This window comes from Parasteatoda tepidariorum, chromosome 5, assembly GCF_982258835.1.
Source record: "Parasteatoda tepidariorum strain Cologne lab strain chromosome 5, Ptep-v5.0, whole genome shotgun sequence".
Taxonomy (NCBI): domain Eukaryota; kingdom Metazoa; phylum Arthropoda; class Arachnida; order Araneae; family Theridiidae; genus Parasteatoda; species Parasteatoda tepidariorum.
The window spans coordinates 101035685-101054298 of NC_141759.1; the positions used below are offsets into that span (position 1 = coordinate 101035685).

Here is an 18614-nt window from a genome sequence, read left to right on the forward strand (position 1 = left end):
ATAAAATTTTAAAAAAATTGTAAATGGTTATCGAGCAAAGCCATTAAGTTTAATTAATGAATATAGAATCGGAAACAGTCTCTGCTAAACAATAAAAAAAAAATTTAAATCTTTTAAGTAAACAAACTTTATTATAATAATCATTTCATTATTAAGGATTAAAGGTTATTGTGAAATTATTAATTCAAATTAGTGGATGAGTAGGAAAAGAATTTCACTACTCGAAAAACATTTAATAAAAGTTATGAAACTATAGAATATGTAATAATGTGTAATTTTTCTATCTTAGTTCTATTACGACCTTTTAAAAAACGCTAATAAACACAATTTAGTCAACAGATACAAACGATTATGTCGGCGCTATAACAAAAAAATACGCTTTATATTTTATTTGATGCAAAAGAATCAAATGAAAACCCGCACCCATATCTAACTTGTTGAATGTTATGCGACACCGAAAACAAAACAAAAACATAAGCGCGCAGCTGTTTGGCGATTTGCGAGACCGCTCCCTTAACGCCAATAGAAATTTTCGCCAACCCCTTTACAATCTACGGTATGTTTTGTCAATACGCCGCCGGGATAGCCTGGTTGGTAAGGCACTGGGTCCATGTCTATGAGGGCGTGGGTTCAATCCCCATCGGCCGAAAACTCCCTGTGTAGTATATGGTGACAGATGCATGTTAAATCTGTCGAGTCACAAAGTCCTCCATAACAAATCAATACCTCCTGCTGGTACTGATCCAGGAGTTTCCTTGTTTTCTGGATTGATTCAAAATTACAAGGAGTTGAACATTAGTAGTCGTAAACCTAAAATTGGGTCGGCTGTTCAACGACGGTTTTGAAATAAAATGTCCCATATATCCCTTTAATATTAGCCTAGTTTTAAAACTGGGTCAGATATATTATAATAATTACATACATATGAGCAACAATAACACAATAGACCTATACAATAATAAAAAATAACACCTCTGCAAAAGGACGGAAATGAAAAAGCTTGATGGCGCAGCCAGATAGTCAAAATCCATTGTATGGGTCGGAACGAAGTTAGTTTATAATATAAACGTAAGAAATATGAAAATTTATGTTTTGAATATTATAGTGCCCCCCATCTCCTCTTTATATTAACCTATATTGTTTGAACTTGATCTGATATATTACATTAACTATATATACTATAACCATATCAAGCCACAGAATTATAGACAAATTCGAGGCCCCACATTGGGGCATGATATGGGCCCACTGTGCAATCTACAGAAAACCACGGAAATTATCTAAAGCAGCTTAAATTGAATTAAATAGCTACATGGTGGTCCTTGTTCACGATATGGTTAGAAATGATGAACTGTTTGTCCCTTGATCCGCGGTTCATTAACGTATTGAACGGATGTTTTTTGTTACTTTGGATCGGCATATTTTAATTTTAGCTGCTCTTCAAATTTTTCCGAACTTTATCTAAAAATAAGCACTCGAATGTGCTGACTTATGAGTTACATAATTAAAACGTGCATGTGTTTAGGAATAACTACAAATAAATCTGAAGATAAAATAGAAGTATAAACAAAAGGCACTAAGAGGAAAATTGCGAGAATCCTGGCCGTCATTAAGCGGCGCTGATGGCAGCAAACGATTTCGGTTCGAGTTGACGTAGCCGGCTTCTGCCTTACTTGCGCGATCGCACTCTCTAATAACTACACGTTTCGTATCGTCTGCTTTTTGTTTGTTTTTTATGGAATAGTGTAACTAGTGCTTTATTTCTTTGGAATATATCTATGAAGCCCACAATGGAATTACTGGAGGTAAATTTTATTTAAATATTGTATCACATATTGAAACAACTCATTGTTAAAAAATGAATATTTTTGTTGTAATTGCAAAGCAAACGATAATTTTGTTGTTTTATAAAGCAAACGATAATAATTTGGGGGATTATGGTTGTTAGAGAATTTTATTTCGGAAGGTCGGAAGGTTGGATTGAACTGGAATTTGTTTCCCTTTTTTTACATCGTTTTTTGATTAATAAGACGTGCCCGTCGGCTTCCGAGATCTAGTTGCGGTTTTTCTTTTTATTTTTCTGTTTAAATGGAATGATGGGTGTAATCATTTATCATTTTGATTCCATTAATGAATAAGTTGAGGTTCTAGGAAACAGTTTGATGTTCGAAGTTGCACAATGTTATTTAGCTGTATTTGTGGTAAGTAATAAACGTCTCTTAAGAAGAATATCTCTTTATAATTTAAAATTACAAAAAAAAAAATTCTTTTAATTTTTCCATAAAATGAATATTTGTTTAAAAGATGTAAATATGAAAGTGAAAAATTAAAAACCCTTAGAAATAAATAAAAAAAGGAAAAATTCCTTTGAAAATGAAACAATTGTTTTTAAAATTTAAAATCGCATTCTTTTTTTAAAAATATTCCTTTAAAAGAAAAAACTTTTAAAAATTTGAATTTACACTTTTTTTTCGATCTCCCCTTTAAAATAAATAACTTCCGAAGATTTAAAATTACAATATTTATTTAATTTTCTCTTAACATGAATAATTTTTAAAAGATTTGAAATTTTATTAATTTTTCCTAAATATAAATATTTTTAAAAAATATGAAACTGAAAGAGATTAAACCGAATTTTTGAAAAATTTAAATGATTCCCCTAAACGAAATATTGTTTAAATGTTTCCGTTTGCAAGTTTGTGTTTTCTATTTTCCCTTAAAGTAAATGTCTCTGAAATATTTGAAACAGAAAAACTTTTCATTTTAAGAGAAATTTGAAAAAAAAAAAAAAAAATAGTTTTTTAAAAGTATAATTTTGCATTTTTATAAATTTTTCTTTCGATTGAATATCATTCAAAATCTGGAATTTGTCAAATTATTTTTTTATTAATTTGCATTAAAAGTAAATTTAGTAGTGATTTTCTGCTTTTTTAGTTTTAACACTATCGCGATGTAAGTCCAGAACTCGAATATAATATTTTATTACTTAGTTATTACTTATACTACAGCTTTTTAGCATTTAATAAATCAATTTATATTAAAGAAAATAAAATGGTTTTAAAATGTAACGTTTAAGAAATTTGAAGGTTTTCTAGTTTCCACATTTCTTTTTTCTTTCTCATACAATTAGTAAAATAAAGAAACGGGCACTCTAAATAGCTTTTGATCTAATGATTGGATCTTCACGTTCTAGGAGTCAATCTTAATGGTTCAAGGAGGTGGTTTATTATTTTGTTTTTAACAAAATTTTCGTAAAATCAGTGGAATTATTCCAGAGAAATCGAATTTATAAATATGGCTCATTTAAAATTACACCGATTTCCCACAAATTTTTAATTTTGTCATATAAAATTATATTCTTCAAAATGATATAAAATTTTTTATACCTTATTCAAAATTGGTTCGGCTCATATTTAATAAGATAATGAAAAATCATAAAAATTTACTAAAAGTTATTTTCTGCATGGAATTATCTTTGGGTAAACGATTTTTATAATTGTGTGCAAAACTTTTTCCATTCGCTTAAATAAATCTTGACTTACGGCGAAATACTTACTTACTTACTTATCCTCTACGTGCCTTTGGGCACTTAAGGCCTCTAGCAAATCCCTCCAACGCCTCCTGTCTCTAGCAATAGATCTTGCTTCCTCTCCACATTCTTTTAAATCGCCCAAAAGCATGCGCTGGATGGTAAGTCTGGGTCTTCATCTTGTTCTTTTACCATCAGGGGCCCATGTAAGCGCAACAGATGTAATTTTTCCTTTGGGCATTCTAAGGATATGTCCGAGCCAGCTCCATCTTCGTTTTTTAATTTCATCTTCTATTGTTTTTATTTTAGCTTTCTTTAATAGATTTTGATTTGATACTTTGTAAGGCCAGAAAATTTTAAAAATAAATCTTAAACATTTGTTTTGAAAGGTTTCTAATTTTTGTATTTCGATCTTAGTCTGTTTCCAGGTTTCTGCGCCATATAATAGTACTGCTTTAACAATAGCTTTGTAAACAACTATTTTTGTCTTTATTTCAATATTTGACTCTCTCCAAAATTTATGTAATCCCTTAAAACATGTTCTTGCTTTGATTTTTCTCTGTCTAATATCTTCACTACTTCCACTTTTTTTTTTTATCTACAATAGAACCTAAATAGCTAAATGACTCTATGTCATCTATTTCGTGATTTTCGATATTAATTTTGTCATTTTTCTTTTGATTTATTCTCATTACTTTAGTTTTCTTTACGGCGAAATACGCAAAAAGTAAAATTAACATTAAGGGCTCCAAATTTTGGACTTCTTTCCTGACCAAACTACTGGAACCATATTTTCCAGATTGCAGCAGTCCCTGTATTTGTCAGAAATCGAAATCCGTCGAGGAAAAAAAAAGGTATGTTTATTCAGAGAAAGTAAATTTTTGTGTCTGATTTTGTAATTTAAAAAAAAAAAATCGTCTGCTCTAAATAATTGGCATATTTGAAATCACACCCTTGAACCATTAAGAATGAGTCACGGTACGTGAATATTCAATCATGAGATCAAAACTTATTCAGGTTGGGCCTTTTTTTATTCTGCCCACTTTGCAACAAAGGAAAGAAATAGTTGAGTAATTCGATGAAAGTTTGTTCAACAGTTGCATTAAGAAAAGCGGAAGCCTTCTGAATAAACAGTTTCACCACTCTTAAGCACTTAATTTTATAAAGATCACATTGTATTATGAAGTTTAACTTTTTATTGAAATAATGCGAAATGAAATAAAAAGAATTCTTCTATTTGATTTAGCTATTTCGCGCGCTCTTTTACTATATTAAAAAAAAATATCTTTCTATTTTTTTAAAAAAAAAATTTTTTTAACGTTACTACATTTTCTAACTACTACAAAGTTCTCGTAGTTTCTTAAAATAAATTATCTACTGATAGCAAAGGCTATGTATTATCATTTTAATAAATACGAATTATAAGAACTGCATGTAAATAATTTAAAAGATACACAAAAAGACGGATAGTCATACTCTTAATTTCTATTATAAAAGTTTTATTAATTTTTTATTTATTTATTTTTTAATTATCTGCCCCAGTGAACTGATCGTAAAGACACGGTTCCCAGTAGAACACAGAAGTCAAGCATCAATGGCTGCGGTCAGTAAGACGGGGGATGACCATTTTGATCAGCCTGCGTAGGGACCGAGGGTGTGCAGTATCGGTCCCCGTTTGACTGTTCTACGTTAAAGTGCTAGACTTCGCGCTCAGATCGTCGGGCTACCAAAGCGGGGGAGCCATCCCCTCTGCAGAGGATCGAAGTTACGATGGCATGGCTTCGGATCATCCTGAGGGTTGTTTTCCCCGACCGTCGCCAATAGCCCATTGTGTAACTCTAGTACCACTTAAATAAAGAGCAACTTACATTATCTGCTGTGGTTGACTATCGCAGAAGCCTCTCATGTTGAAGGGTTTGCGTTGGCATTCATGCTTGATTTAAGCATTATATGAAAAGAATTATACTGTACTGATTCTCTAAAGAGTACAAATAATTCGTATTTAAAAAAATTTATTTAAAATTCGAAACAAAAAAAGTAAAGTTTTATATATTTAAAAGTCTTTAGCGAATCAATTGATTGCCAAACTGATGACATTCACGCTCTTCGAAAAAGCTTTTTCATGGTGGTAGTGATATAACTACTGAAGTGATGTTTAATTTTATTTTATAACCCTCGTTGAATAGCCGACCCAATTTTGGGTTTACGACTACTAATGTTCAACTTTATAGCCTTGTAATTTTGAACCCAATCCAGAAGACAACGGAACTCCTGGATCAAGTATTCGGAGAAATTTTGCCTTCGGGGAGGAGTTTTTGAATGAACTGACCCGAATTTGGGTTACAAGGAGAAGAAAACCTCCCACGGTTAGCCTGCAAGGGGACTCTCACACATGATCCGTCTACCACTGAGGATATATTAAGTCGGTGCCAGCCTGATTCGGGTCCTTTTTGTGTATGTTTTAAGTATTTGAGTGTAGTTGTCAAATCATTAAGTACACTTTTCAAAACAATTAAAGGATATTGTATTAAGTAACGGTATAAGCAATTTTTTTTCTTACATAAAATGGAAGAAGAGAGTAACAAAGGAAAATTTTTCTTAATTTCAAACTTTGCAGATTTTGAGTTTGACGTTTAATTTGATTTGGTTTTCACTCTTAACGGAAAAGCATGATCGACATTCAGTAAGCGCGTTGTTTCTATGAGTGTGCGATGTCTCATTTAACCGAATCAGAATCTTGATGAGTTGTCGGCTGGTTAGAGGTGGGCCAAACACAAGCCGAAGCCATTCCCAGAAAGCATGTCACTTTGCGGCTACCTCGTGTCGGAATTTTCTTCTTATTGTCGCGAAAATGTTTGTACGTACTAAAAACCTTTTTTCAATGAAGCAAAAGTATTGCAGTTTCAAACCTTTCATCCTAAAAGGATTACAAATTATTTTCATCATCATAATCAAATTGCCTCGTCCATTCAAAATTTCAAGACAAGGTGGATTTTATTAGACTTTGCGAAAAGAAACCTTATAATTACCTAGATATAAGATTATTAAAGGATTTTTTTTTCACGCTTGAAACCCCTAAGTCAACCTCGATTTAAGGTTTTTACATAAAAGGTTGTTTTCCAAGGTTTTGGATTAAAATAATGTGCGTAGAATAGAGCAGATTGTCACAGACCTCTAGAAGGTTTACTCGTAACCTTTTTAGGTTTACATTAAAAGGTTTTTGCTGAGTTAAAATAAATCTTATTTTGTTACTTGGGATTGGAGTTTTACGAAGTGTGATTTCCAGAATCTGGAACGGTTTTTTTGGAGACTGAAAATACAGGCCGAAGATCAGGACAGGAGCGTAGACGTACAACAACGCCCAATGAAGACTGTTATATAACGCTTACGGCACGGAGACACCGAAAAGTGAATGCCACTCTTCGTCAACAACACCTTCGTTCGCAAATGGGAAGATCAACCCACACCCTCAATATTCTTTAATTGTTTTCAGCAGTGTATTAGTTCAATTAAGTATTTAAATGTAAGATAAATCAAATTTGTTAAAACTGTCGGCTGATTTCCAGCTTTAAGTTAGTTAGTTAAGTTAGCAGTTAATTGTTTTCAGCATTGTATTAGTTCAAATAAGTATTTAAATGTAAGTTGAATCAAATTTGATAAAACTGTCGGCTGGTTTCCAGCTTTAAGTTAGTTAGTTAAGTTAGCAGTTAATTATTCTCAGCAGTGTATTAGTTCATTTAAGTATTTAAATGTAAGTTGAATCAAATTTGATAAAACTGTCGGCTGGTTTCCAGCTTTAAGTTAGTTAGTTAAGTTAGCAGTTAATTATTCTCAGCAGTGTATTAGTTCATTTAAGTATTTAAATGTAAGTTGAATCAAATTTGATAAAACTGTCGGCTGGTTTCCAGCTTCAAGTTAGTTAGTTAAGTTAGCAGTTAATTATTCTCAGCAGTGTATTAGTTCATTTAAGTATTTAAATGTAAGTTGAATCAAATTTGATAAAACTGTCGGCTGGTTTCCAGCTTTAAGTTAGTTAGTTAAGTTAGCAGTTAATTATTCTCAGCAGTGTATTAGTTCATTTAAGTATTTAAATGTAAGTTGAATCAAATTTGATAAAACTGTCGGCTGGTTTCCAGCTTCAAGTTAGTTAGTTAAGTTAGCAGTTAATTATTCTCAGCAGTGTATTAGTTCATTTAAGTATTTAAATGTAAGTTGAATCAAATTTGATAAAACTGTCGGCTGGTTTCCAGCTTTAAGTTAGTTAGTTAAGTTAGCAGTTAATTATTCTCAGCAGTGTATTAGTTCATTTAAGTATTTAAATGTAAGTTGAATCAAATTTGATAAAACTGTCGGCTGGTTTCCAGCTTTAAGTTAGTTAGTTAAGTTAGCAGTTAATTATTCTCAGCAGTGTATTAGTTCATTTAAGTATTTAAATGTAAGTTGAATCAAATTTATTAAAACTAGAATCGAGCAAAAGTTTTTCTACCACATTGAATATAAAAAATAATTGGCAGGTATTCTCTAATGAATGTGCCATGCCTTTAAACTTGAATTTGAAAGGAAAAAAAGTGACCTACAGAGTCCATGGTCAAATTATTTAGACGCACTATAAGATTTTATATAAATTCTTAATTATCAGGTGATAACATTATTTTAAGTTGCTGAAACCGGTTTGCACTTATTTGCGTTCGTGTATCAATTGGTTAACATTGCATTGCAATACTTTAAAAAAATAAATACAAATAGGAAGTGTATAAAATAGCTCCTGAATAAAAACCCATTACATTTATGTTTAACTGTACAAGCATTGCATATAAACTTATGCAAAACATGTAATTATTAAAACACCACAGTGCGTCGAATAATTTGATCTAATTCTTATAATGTACTAATATAATATCTGATATAAGGAATATTCTGTATTTATATAATATATCGTCTAATTTATATCATATATCGTCTTATTTAACCGACTGATACACAAATGTAAGCAAGTGCTAACCGGTTTCAGTCGCGTAAAAACTATTAAACTGTATAGTATCACGTGATAATGAAGATTTTACATAAAATCTTACATTGCGTCTAATAATTTGGCCAGGGACTGTGTAAAAAGAAATGATCAATCTAAAGAAAAATAAATCCATAGTTTGCTTGAAAATAAGTAAATGAAATATGCTCTTTAGTTTGCTTGAAAATAAGTAAATGAAATATGCTCTTTCATAGTTTGCTTAAAAATAAGTAAATGAAATATGCTCTTTCATAGTTTGCTTAAAAATAAGTAAATGAAATATGCTCTTTCATAGTTTGCTTCAAAATAAGTAAACGAAATATGCTCTTTCATAGTTTGCTTGAAAATAAGTAAATGAAATATGCTCTTTAGTTTGCTTGAAAATAAGTAAATGAAATATGCTCTTTCATAGTTTGCTTAAAAATAAGTAAATGAAATATGCTCTTTCATAGTTTGCTTAAAAATAAGTAAATGAAATATGCTCTTTCATAGTTTGCTTGAAAATAAGTAAATGAGATATGCTCTTTCATAGTTTGCTTGAAAATAAGTAAATGAAATATGCTCTTTCATAGTTTGCTTGAAAATAAGTAAACGAAATATGCTCTTTCATAGTTTGCTTAAAAATAAGTAAATGAAATATGCTCTTTCATAGTTTGCTTGAAAATAAGTAAATGAAATATGCTCTTTCATAGTTTGCTTAAAAATAAGTAAATGAAATATGCTCTTTCATAGTTTGCTTGAAAATAAGTAAATGAAATATGCTCTTTCATAGTTTGCTTGAAAATAAGTAAATGAAATATGCTCTTTCATAGTTTGCTTAAAAATAAGTGAACGAAATATGCTCTTTCATAGTTAACTTAAAAATAAGTAAATGAAATATGCTCTTTCATACTTTGCTTAAAAATAAGTAAATGAAATATGCTCTTTCACAGTTTGCTTAAAAATAAGTAAATGAAATATGCTTTGGATATTTTTATTCCAAACATATGTATGTCCTTGTAAATATCGAACCCATGACCCGTCTACCACTGAAGATATTTTTACGTCAGCAGTGTGATCTCTACGAGCCGAGTTGTTGTTGTAGTTCATATACGTCGCACTGGAGCTGCACAATGAGCTATTGGCGACGGTCTGGGAAACATCCCTCAGGATGATCCGAAGACATCCCATCACAATTTTGATCCTCTGCAGAGGGAATGGCACCGATGGTAGCCCGATGACCTGAATGCGAAGTCGAGCACTTTAGGGTAGAACAGTTTAACGAGGACCAATACCGCACACCCTCGGTCCCTACGCAGACTAATCCAAGTGGTCACCCACCAGCACACTGACGCAGCCAGTGATGCTTGACTTCGGTGATCTGATGGGAACCGTGTCTTAGCGATCCGTCCACTGCGGGGACCTCTACGAGCAGAGATCAAAATTCTTATTAATCAGCTACCACAGGGATTCGAACCTGGTTCACCTCATTGGGAGGCGAGCGCTCTATCCCCTGAACCACCGGGGCTCAGCATAATACTATTAGCTAAAATTATAATTTTTTACCCATTGGCAAAATGTGGTGTTGTTTTGGGTGTGATGGCGTGCGCACTTTATTTGGACGTCATCACACTTATCAAGAGTAATAGTAAACAGTGCGCATGCGTCGTTATTGCATGCGTTGCTGTGGCGACCGCTGCTATATGATAATTTTTGTATAATTCTTATTTTCACTTTTAATTTTGTTTTGCATTAAATTGGTGAGCTTATTTTTGAGATATGGGACCAGAGATATCCCATAAATACTTCTTGAGTTATGAATAAAAGAGAACTTCATCATTTGAACGATATTTTTGTTTTTATTGTTTTAATTAAGAATCAGAAATTCTAACCTACGGTTCAAACTGGATCGTTTTCAATACTAATTCAGGCGAATATCACAAATAAAGAGGGTCAAAAAAAAAAAAAAAAATTAGACAACAACCATTTTGCAAATGGGTAACCTTTGATCTTCTTTTGGCGATCACTATTTTTTTCATTCTTGATAATTTTAAAAAAAAAAATATTTGAAGGGGAATTTTAGTAATATTTTGATCAAAACTTTTAAGCTTTATTCAACAATTGAAATTTGTTTTAAATTAGTTATATTTGATGAGAAATATTAATAAATGACTGTTCATTATAAACCAGTAGTGCAATGAAGCAAAGAATGGATTAAAAATGCGAAATAGATTTTTTTTTTCGTTAAATTTATTTTCAGTGAAATAATTTTTTTTTTATATTTTCATTTTCCTAGAGAGAGAAAATGTCCCTTTTTTCAGTACGTTTACATATTTGTAAAAATGAAAATTTTTTTCTTCATTTTTTTATTATTTATTTATTTATTTCGTGTAAATCAAGCGTTAAAAATAATATTTATTTCGGTAGATCCAAAGAAAATTTTTCGTTGAGACTCTCTCATTATAAGTTGTTGATAGAGTCCATGTCAACACTTAAGATAAAAATAAGATCTAAACAAGTGAAAAATGATTTCATTCTTAAATATATGTGCAGATTTTATTTACGTTGTTTTAATTTTTTTAAAGGCAATACATTTTAAAACAGTATAAGCTTAAAAACTGAATCGTGCAAACTTACAAGATGACTCTGGTTTGGTTTGTTACACATGTAACTTGTATGTAAATTTTTAATATTTGACACAAATTATCCTGTCTACTCTAGAATATTTCTTTTAACGTGGCAATAGGGTTATGTTTACCTCGATAGTTAACATTGTGCTTCTTTTTCTAATATTTTGAAAACGTGATTTTCTGAACAAAAGACAAAATCAACATTTCTAAACAAATATAATAGAAACTATTGTTAACTGATTGTCAGAATAAGTGATTTATATAATTTTGTACTTGTACTTTAATAATTTGAATTATTACAATAAATATCTATTGATAGCATTAAATTTTATAAAATTGGTAATTTGTTATGGGAAAACTAGTTTTTAATTTGTTTCTATTTCGTGAAAGAGATAAAAGATACAAATTCTATTTTTGCTAATCAATTTCTGGCTAAGGAACAAAATATTTACACCTACAAATTATTTAATTTAGACATGATTTCTTTTTTATGACAAAGAGAAATTATTACCAGTTCTTTTTAATCGATATTTGCGTCTGATAATAAGGTATACAAACGTTTGATATAAATTGTCTATTAAACATGGTTGAAATGATTTTTAAAATTCAATAGCAATTTTTGTTGTAGATCTTTTTTTAACCCCTCAATTTAAAAGAAACTCGTGGTTCGTATACGATTCTTAAAATATTTAAAAAGTGGAGCAAAATTACTAAAATTAAATGTATTTTATTCAGTTCATATACACCACTACGCTTAATATTTTCAAATAAATATATCAAATCATGAAATATGAGGAGTAGAATTGGAAAAGATTTATAACAGTGGTTACCGGCCCGCGAAGCCTTTTTTTGTGGCCCGTAAACTAAAATATATTAGTTGTCATTTTGTTGCGGACAATTTTCGTATAAACTCAATACGGGTTTAAAATACTTTTCTTTCGTTTAAAAAAACCTAATTTCTTCTTTTCTGTGAAATATAACATACCAACAGTGCAAAAAAATTTATGTCTTAGGTTTTGCACCCAGGAAAATATTCATTCAAATACGAAAATAATCGTGTATGTTGCTCTTTTTTATTTCGTTTTTTTTGTAGTTTGTGAATATAATTTAGCATGTGCGTATCAGAAATTTTCTCGAAGAAATTCTCCGATTTAAATTTTTGAAACCATTTATTTTTGACGAAATAATTTACACTTGTAAATTTTGTGACCAGAATTTTTTTTATACGCAATTAAATATTTTTAAAAATCTACTAATCTACTTCTTATTTTAATTTGTAATTCAATACTTTTGTTTAGTACAACTTGATAAAAATCTGACAGTAGGTAATATTAAATGTTCCTTCAAACATAAAAAGAGTCCGATATAATATTTTGATAAAGTTGCTGCCCGCCATTTGACTGGTGTTTTTAATTGCGGCCCCCGATAAGTTTCCGGTGTAAGTTGGAAACCCCTGGTTTATAAGCCTTAATTGAGCATACAATACCTGAGTACACAATAGCCGGACGCAAAATTTCTGATATCAAATTATACAACCAAATTATCCAGTCAATTAATGTATCAATTTAATGCCTCTTCGAGGTAGTGCACTGAGTTATTCTTAATTTTTCAAAGTGAGGAATAGATTTTACTAATTTAAAATGAAAGGCTAATCAAGAGGCAATTTGTTACTTATTTAAATTGCATGATAAATGTCATTTAAAGTTTAATTCGTGGACCATACGTTTGAAATTAAATCGATATAGATAAAAACGATTTGTTTTAATGTTGACTTTTAACTTTAATTAATTTTTTTTAAGTATTTATTTCGTTTCTTGGTTTGATAGAAAACGAAATGGCATTTTTTTTCCCTGATTTTTTACGGAGCATGACTTTCGATGTTTTTTAAAGATTAAGTTCAAAGATAAATAATGGTGTATAAACGTGTAGAGTTTGATTTACTCTCTAATTTGCTCTTGTTTTGTTTAATTTGGTACTAGTATTTTTTAATTTAATAATTCAAATTTTTAAGATTGCTAAAAATTAATTATTTTTATATAATGTCTGTGAATGCATTGAATTGTATTTGTAGATAATCAAAACGTTAGAATTTCAGTTTTTTCGTCCAATGTTAATAAATTTTAATTTTTCTTTGTTCTAATTTTTTATTTTATAAATGTATAAACTATTGAAATGTTTTACTTTTATAATCGATATATGTATAAAAATCTGTAAATTATATCGATACATGTAGAAGATTGTTACAGTAATTAAAGATAGTTAAACGAATTAATTTTAATTTTCTTCGCGATTTGTAATCTAATTTTTAGTTTTCTTGTTTCTTTTTGTTCTAAAAGTTTTATTCAATAATATATTATTTTAAAATTTGTGAGATTATATTATTTTTGGTTCTAATAGTCTTTAAAGGCATATAATTATTCAGTTTTAATATGATTCTTGATTTATTAAATTCGATTTATAGGGATTTTACTCACTACGACTTTTAAATTATTCAAAAGCTTATGTGGTATGCCACTTTGTTACAGTTAAGCCTCGCCTTAATCGGGGGTGTTCTCCCACTTTCCTTTCACTGTCTACTCAGCTATGAATCAGCTCTTTTCAAAAACCTCTCTAAAAGTGTATTGGGACTACAAAATTTTGCGCTTTCATTTCTCGAAAAATTGCAAATTTTGCATCGAATTAGTTAAAAGTTTCTTCATATAGTAAATTTACTTTTCCGGGATTAAATCCCGGGATCTTTCTGACTTGAGGTCAGCTCCCTGACCACCATACAACCCGGTCGGCATATCCTTAATGTTACAGCATTAACTTCAAAGACTGGAAATATCATTAGTTTCTGCAAGTCTTTAGGGAAGAAGTGCTAATTTTTAACTTTTATATATCGCAATATATTATTTGACTCTATTTATTATGGTCCCACAGTGAACTCATCGTAAAGACGCGGTTCGCAGTAGAAGTCAAGCATCACTGGCTGCGGTCAGTAAGATGATGGGTGACCACTTGCCTGCTTTGGGACCGAGGGTGTACGGTATCGGCCCTCGTTAAACTGTTCTACAGTAAAGTGTTCAGCTTCGCACACAGGTCCCAAAGCAGGACAGCTCTGTAGAGGATCAAAATTGTGATGGCATGTCTTCGGGTCATCCTCAAGATTATTTCCCAGACCATCACTAATAGCCCATTGTGCAGCTCTAGTGCGACGTAAATAAATAAAGTACGTAAAACTTGTGTAAGTTTACCACTTGTGGTGCATTGTTTTAGTGGTCAACTTAGACAAGTGGCCAACTTATAGAAGGGATGGGTCATTGTTTACTTTTTCGCTGTTATAAATTATATTTTTTTTTTACTTGACTTGAAAAATTTATTCAGAAAATATGCAAATGAATATCTTAAGAAATGCGTTTAAACCTCAATGAACTTCAATTTGATACATATAATTCTAATGTTTAACTAATTTTTAAAAAAAATTTTTTTTCGTTAGTTATGCATGTGAGTGCGTTTAATAAATATAATTTCTTAAAATATCAGAACACGAGAACATGTAATTTGAAAACTTTAACAAAATAAAATTATTTGAACACTTTAAAATTTATTTACTACCCTTAAAGATCAAAGACCATAAATAAAGGATCAAAGCATATTTCAGAGCATTCATTTATTCAAATGCTCACTATTGCGACTGGAAGAGCAACTTTTCAACTAACATACCTGTTTTCAATGAACGGATGAAAGAAATGGTCAAAAGCTGACCCCTTACAGTTTCCCCTGATGGTCAACTCACAAAAGGGTTTAGATTAGCTTTTTACACTATTTCACCAAATAAGTGAAATTTTAACACACATTGCCAAAATGACAGAAAATTTTCTGAATTTTTTTTCTTTTTCTGGTCAATTTATGAGGATTTTAGAATAGAATTCCATAATACTCCTAAACAAAATTGACTTATTTCAGTGGTCAACATACAAGATAGACAGGTGGTCAAGTTACAAAGGTTTTGCTTCTTTATATTATATAGGAAAAAATCCGTTCCTGATAATTGAGATCAACTTATGCAGGTGCCCAACTTACAAGGGTGGTCAACTTGGCAGGTTTCACTGTACCTTATTATTTTAAACTAATATCAAATTTTTAAATTTAAATCTTAACTTTTTTTACAGAACTGATATCCATATCTATCTTATTTCTAAATAGATCTTAATTATTTACTATAAAAGTCACTTAACAATTCCTAGTAACTTCTGTCAGCTCTAATTATTTTTATTTCTCTTACATTTCAAATGAAATAAAAAAATAAAGCATCTTAATTTATAAAAACATTTCGACGTGAATCACCGTCGCAACAAAAAGTCTCTTTGAGTTAATGTTAACATCATTAACCTCGCTGGTCGTGAATGAGGAAAATAATATTTCTTCTAGGGTAGAAGTGATAATTCGTCCCGCCTTGTCTCAATATCTTACTCATTAATCTTTTCATGAGAAAATAAAATTTTACACTGATTCAGCTTCATAGCGACTCTGGAATTGACCTTATTAAGGACCTGGAAATAATCATATCTCCTATTTATTGTTGGCGAAGATAACAGGGATAATATTAATAAATCTTGACTGTCGAAAATAGAAAGGAAACAGTAATTTTGATTTGTTTATAGCTTAAATAAGCAGCACAAGTTTTTATGAATTGGTGGGTATGTAATATTTTGTGGATTGTGCTAAATTTGAGAAATAATATTAACAACTTTTTTAAACAAATTTTTTCAACATTATCTTTCTCAAAAGGGCAATTTTCTTAAAGTTAGCAGGAGAGAATAATTTTGAACGTCAAATTTTTTTCATTCTAAAAAAATAATAAATATTTAAAATTATTGTTTGCATGAAATTTTCTTTGAGTAAATGGGCTTCATGAGTGCGTGAAATTTTTTTTAAAAAATTCCCCAAGTTTTAAAGAGATGTTTAAAAACGGAAAAAGTGAAATTAATATTACGGAGACAAAAATTTCCTTTCAAACTTTTCGAAAATTTGCTGATTGCGGCTACTCCCTAGAATTTGAAAGTTAAGAATTCAAATATCTAAAACATATATGTTTATTCAGCAAGTATGTTTTTGTGTCTGATTTCGTAACTTGTTTAATAATTAGCACTAAATTAGCATGTTTGAGGTCACCCGCAGAAACCGATAAAATTAACTCTTAGTACGTGAAAATCCGATTATTAAAACCGAAGTTATTCAGGGTAATATTTTTTTTGCTCACTTTTTTTTAAATTTTATTTGTTTATTTATTTATTTATTTATTTGAGCAGCGCAGCAAAATAAAATGTAATGTAAAGCAAAAGAATTGTGAAAAAAATCCGATTAAACTGCAATAACTTTGGAACAAATTAGAATTTCTAATTAGTCTTACCCTGAATAGATTTTACGTACAATCAAAGTGTTTCGAACTCTTTGTATTGGTATATCCTCTACACTTGCATATTCCAATCAAGGCTTATTACTTTTTTATAGTAATTCTTGTCAGTCTCAAATGTTTTATCCCGGATAAATATGCAAGGAATTTTTATTTAGCCACAATGTTTTATTATTCGGACGAATTTTGAGTGACTTTTTAAAAAAACTATAAAAAACAAACAAACATGAATGTCGTTTCTTCTCATAAGAGCCCGTGAGATATTACCTGATTCAAAACTTCATTCGCTTCAAAAAATACAAATATGAAGCAACAGTCAACATGTTTCTAGATCAGTGGTTACCAATTGGTGGCCCGCGGGCCGCTTTTTTTTGTGACCCGCGAACTATAATATATTAGTTGTCATTTTTTTACGAAAAATTTTCGTAAAAAATCTATATGGGTTTAAAATGCTTTTCTTTCTTCAAAAAAACCCCCTAATTTCTTCTATTTTGTGACCCTACCAAAGGTGCAAAAGAATTTATTTCTCAAGTTTTGCGTCCAAGAAATTATTTATTCAATTAAAAAAATAATCGTGTGTGTTGCTCTTTTTTTATTTCGTTTTTCTTTTTTTTCTTTTTTTTTTTGTGAATATAATTTAGCATGTGCATATCAAAAATTTTCTCGAAGAAATTCTCCGATTTAACTCTTTGAAACCACTTATTTTTGGACGAAATTATTTACATTTGTAAATTTTGTAGCCAGAATTTTTTAATATGCAATGAAATATTTTTAAAAATCCACTTCTTATTTTAATTTGTAATTCAATACTTTTGTTTTGCACAACTTGATAAAAATCTGACAGTAATATTTAATGTTCCTTCAAACATAAAATAGTCCTATACAAAATTTTGATAAAATTGCGGCCCTCCATTTGACTGGTGTTTTCAATTGCGGCCCCCGGCCTCATTGAGTTGGAAACCCCTGGTCTACAAGTTTCAAGCTCTTGAAATATTGACGTCCATCTTTAAGAGTTGCCAGATCCATTAGATACATATATTTTTTTCAGTATTGAACTCCTAAGTTCTGAAATAAAACTATAAAACTCTTTCTGGGAAGTCGTAAATTATTTTATTAAAACTTCTAGAATATTAGAGACAACTTTCTCACGATGTTTATTTCTCGACAAGAAAGAGCAATAAGAAGCAGAAGTTGGAGCCAGCTTTCGTCCGTCATCATATCTTCCGTTTTAATCAATTCTTCTTATGATTGATTCCCTCTTAGAAGTGTTTTTGAAAGTTTCCAAGATAAACGAAAGATGTGAGAGTGAATTTTTTTCAGTTGTCGTTCGCGAACTCGTTTCAATTATCACTTGTACGAACTTGACACGATTATTGAAGTGTGTCACTCGTTATTAGGATTTTATTTTTCAAAAAAAGTTTTTCTCTTCGAATTGAAAGTTGCCTCTTTCTGCTGGTCGTTTATAAAACATGGTGCGTAGCGTTTTTAAAAAGTGCTTTAAGGTGCCTATTTTCAATTTTCGTTTTTTAAAAGCCCTTTAAGGTGCTTTTTTCATAGGGTGTTTTTAAATAGTGCTTAATTTTCCCTTTTACAAAATGAGATTTTTCCTTTACCATGCTGATTTTCGCTACGAATAATACAAAAAGACACAGTTCACATTGTTCTATTCAACGTTTTCAAAATTAATTCAACCCCAATCTATTTCGGCGTATTGTCAGTCCGTAGCGTAAGAAAACGCCAGTCGTTTTCATGATTCAAAATTTCATGATTTTTGACAGTTGTCAAAAGCAATGCCAAAAGGTGTTTTTTTTTTCTTTCGACATGACGGTTAAAACAAGATAAAACCGTCAATTGTCAAAAACATTCCAATTGCCAAAAACTGCCTAATTACGATATTTTTTTAAAGTGTTTAAAAATATTTTTTGAGTGCTTAAAAGGTGCTTATTTTTTGTTGATTAATTTGGCTACGCACCCTGTAAAATATTGGCGATCAATTGCTCACTGTAAATGTATGACATAACATTGCGCGTAGAATTTTTAAAAATTGCTTAAAGGTGCTTATTTTCGATT

At 30.4% G+C, this 18614-nt stretch overlaps 1 protein-coding gene across 2 annotated transcripts in view; it reads left to right on the forward strand.

The window, feature by feature from the left end:
• The first annotated feature begins 1590 nt into the window (after positions 1–1590).
• LOC107443004 (septin-9) overlaps positions 1591–18614 on the forward strand; it is a 92087-nt gene continuing 75063 nt past the window's right edge. Inside the window, exon 1 of one of the 2 annotated variants that reach the window (XM_087164641.1) lies at positions 1591–1805. In XM_087164641.1, the coding sequence (XP_087020767.1) occupies positions 1779–1805 (27 nt within the window). In that variant the 5' untranslated portion in view covers positions 1591–1778. Of the gene's footprint in view, positions 1806–2177; positions 2202–18614 lie in introns of those variants that run through there. The other variant, XM_087164640.1, reaches the window with a different exon arrangement.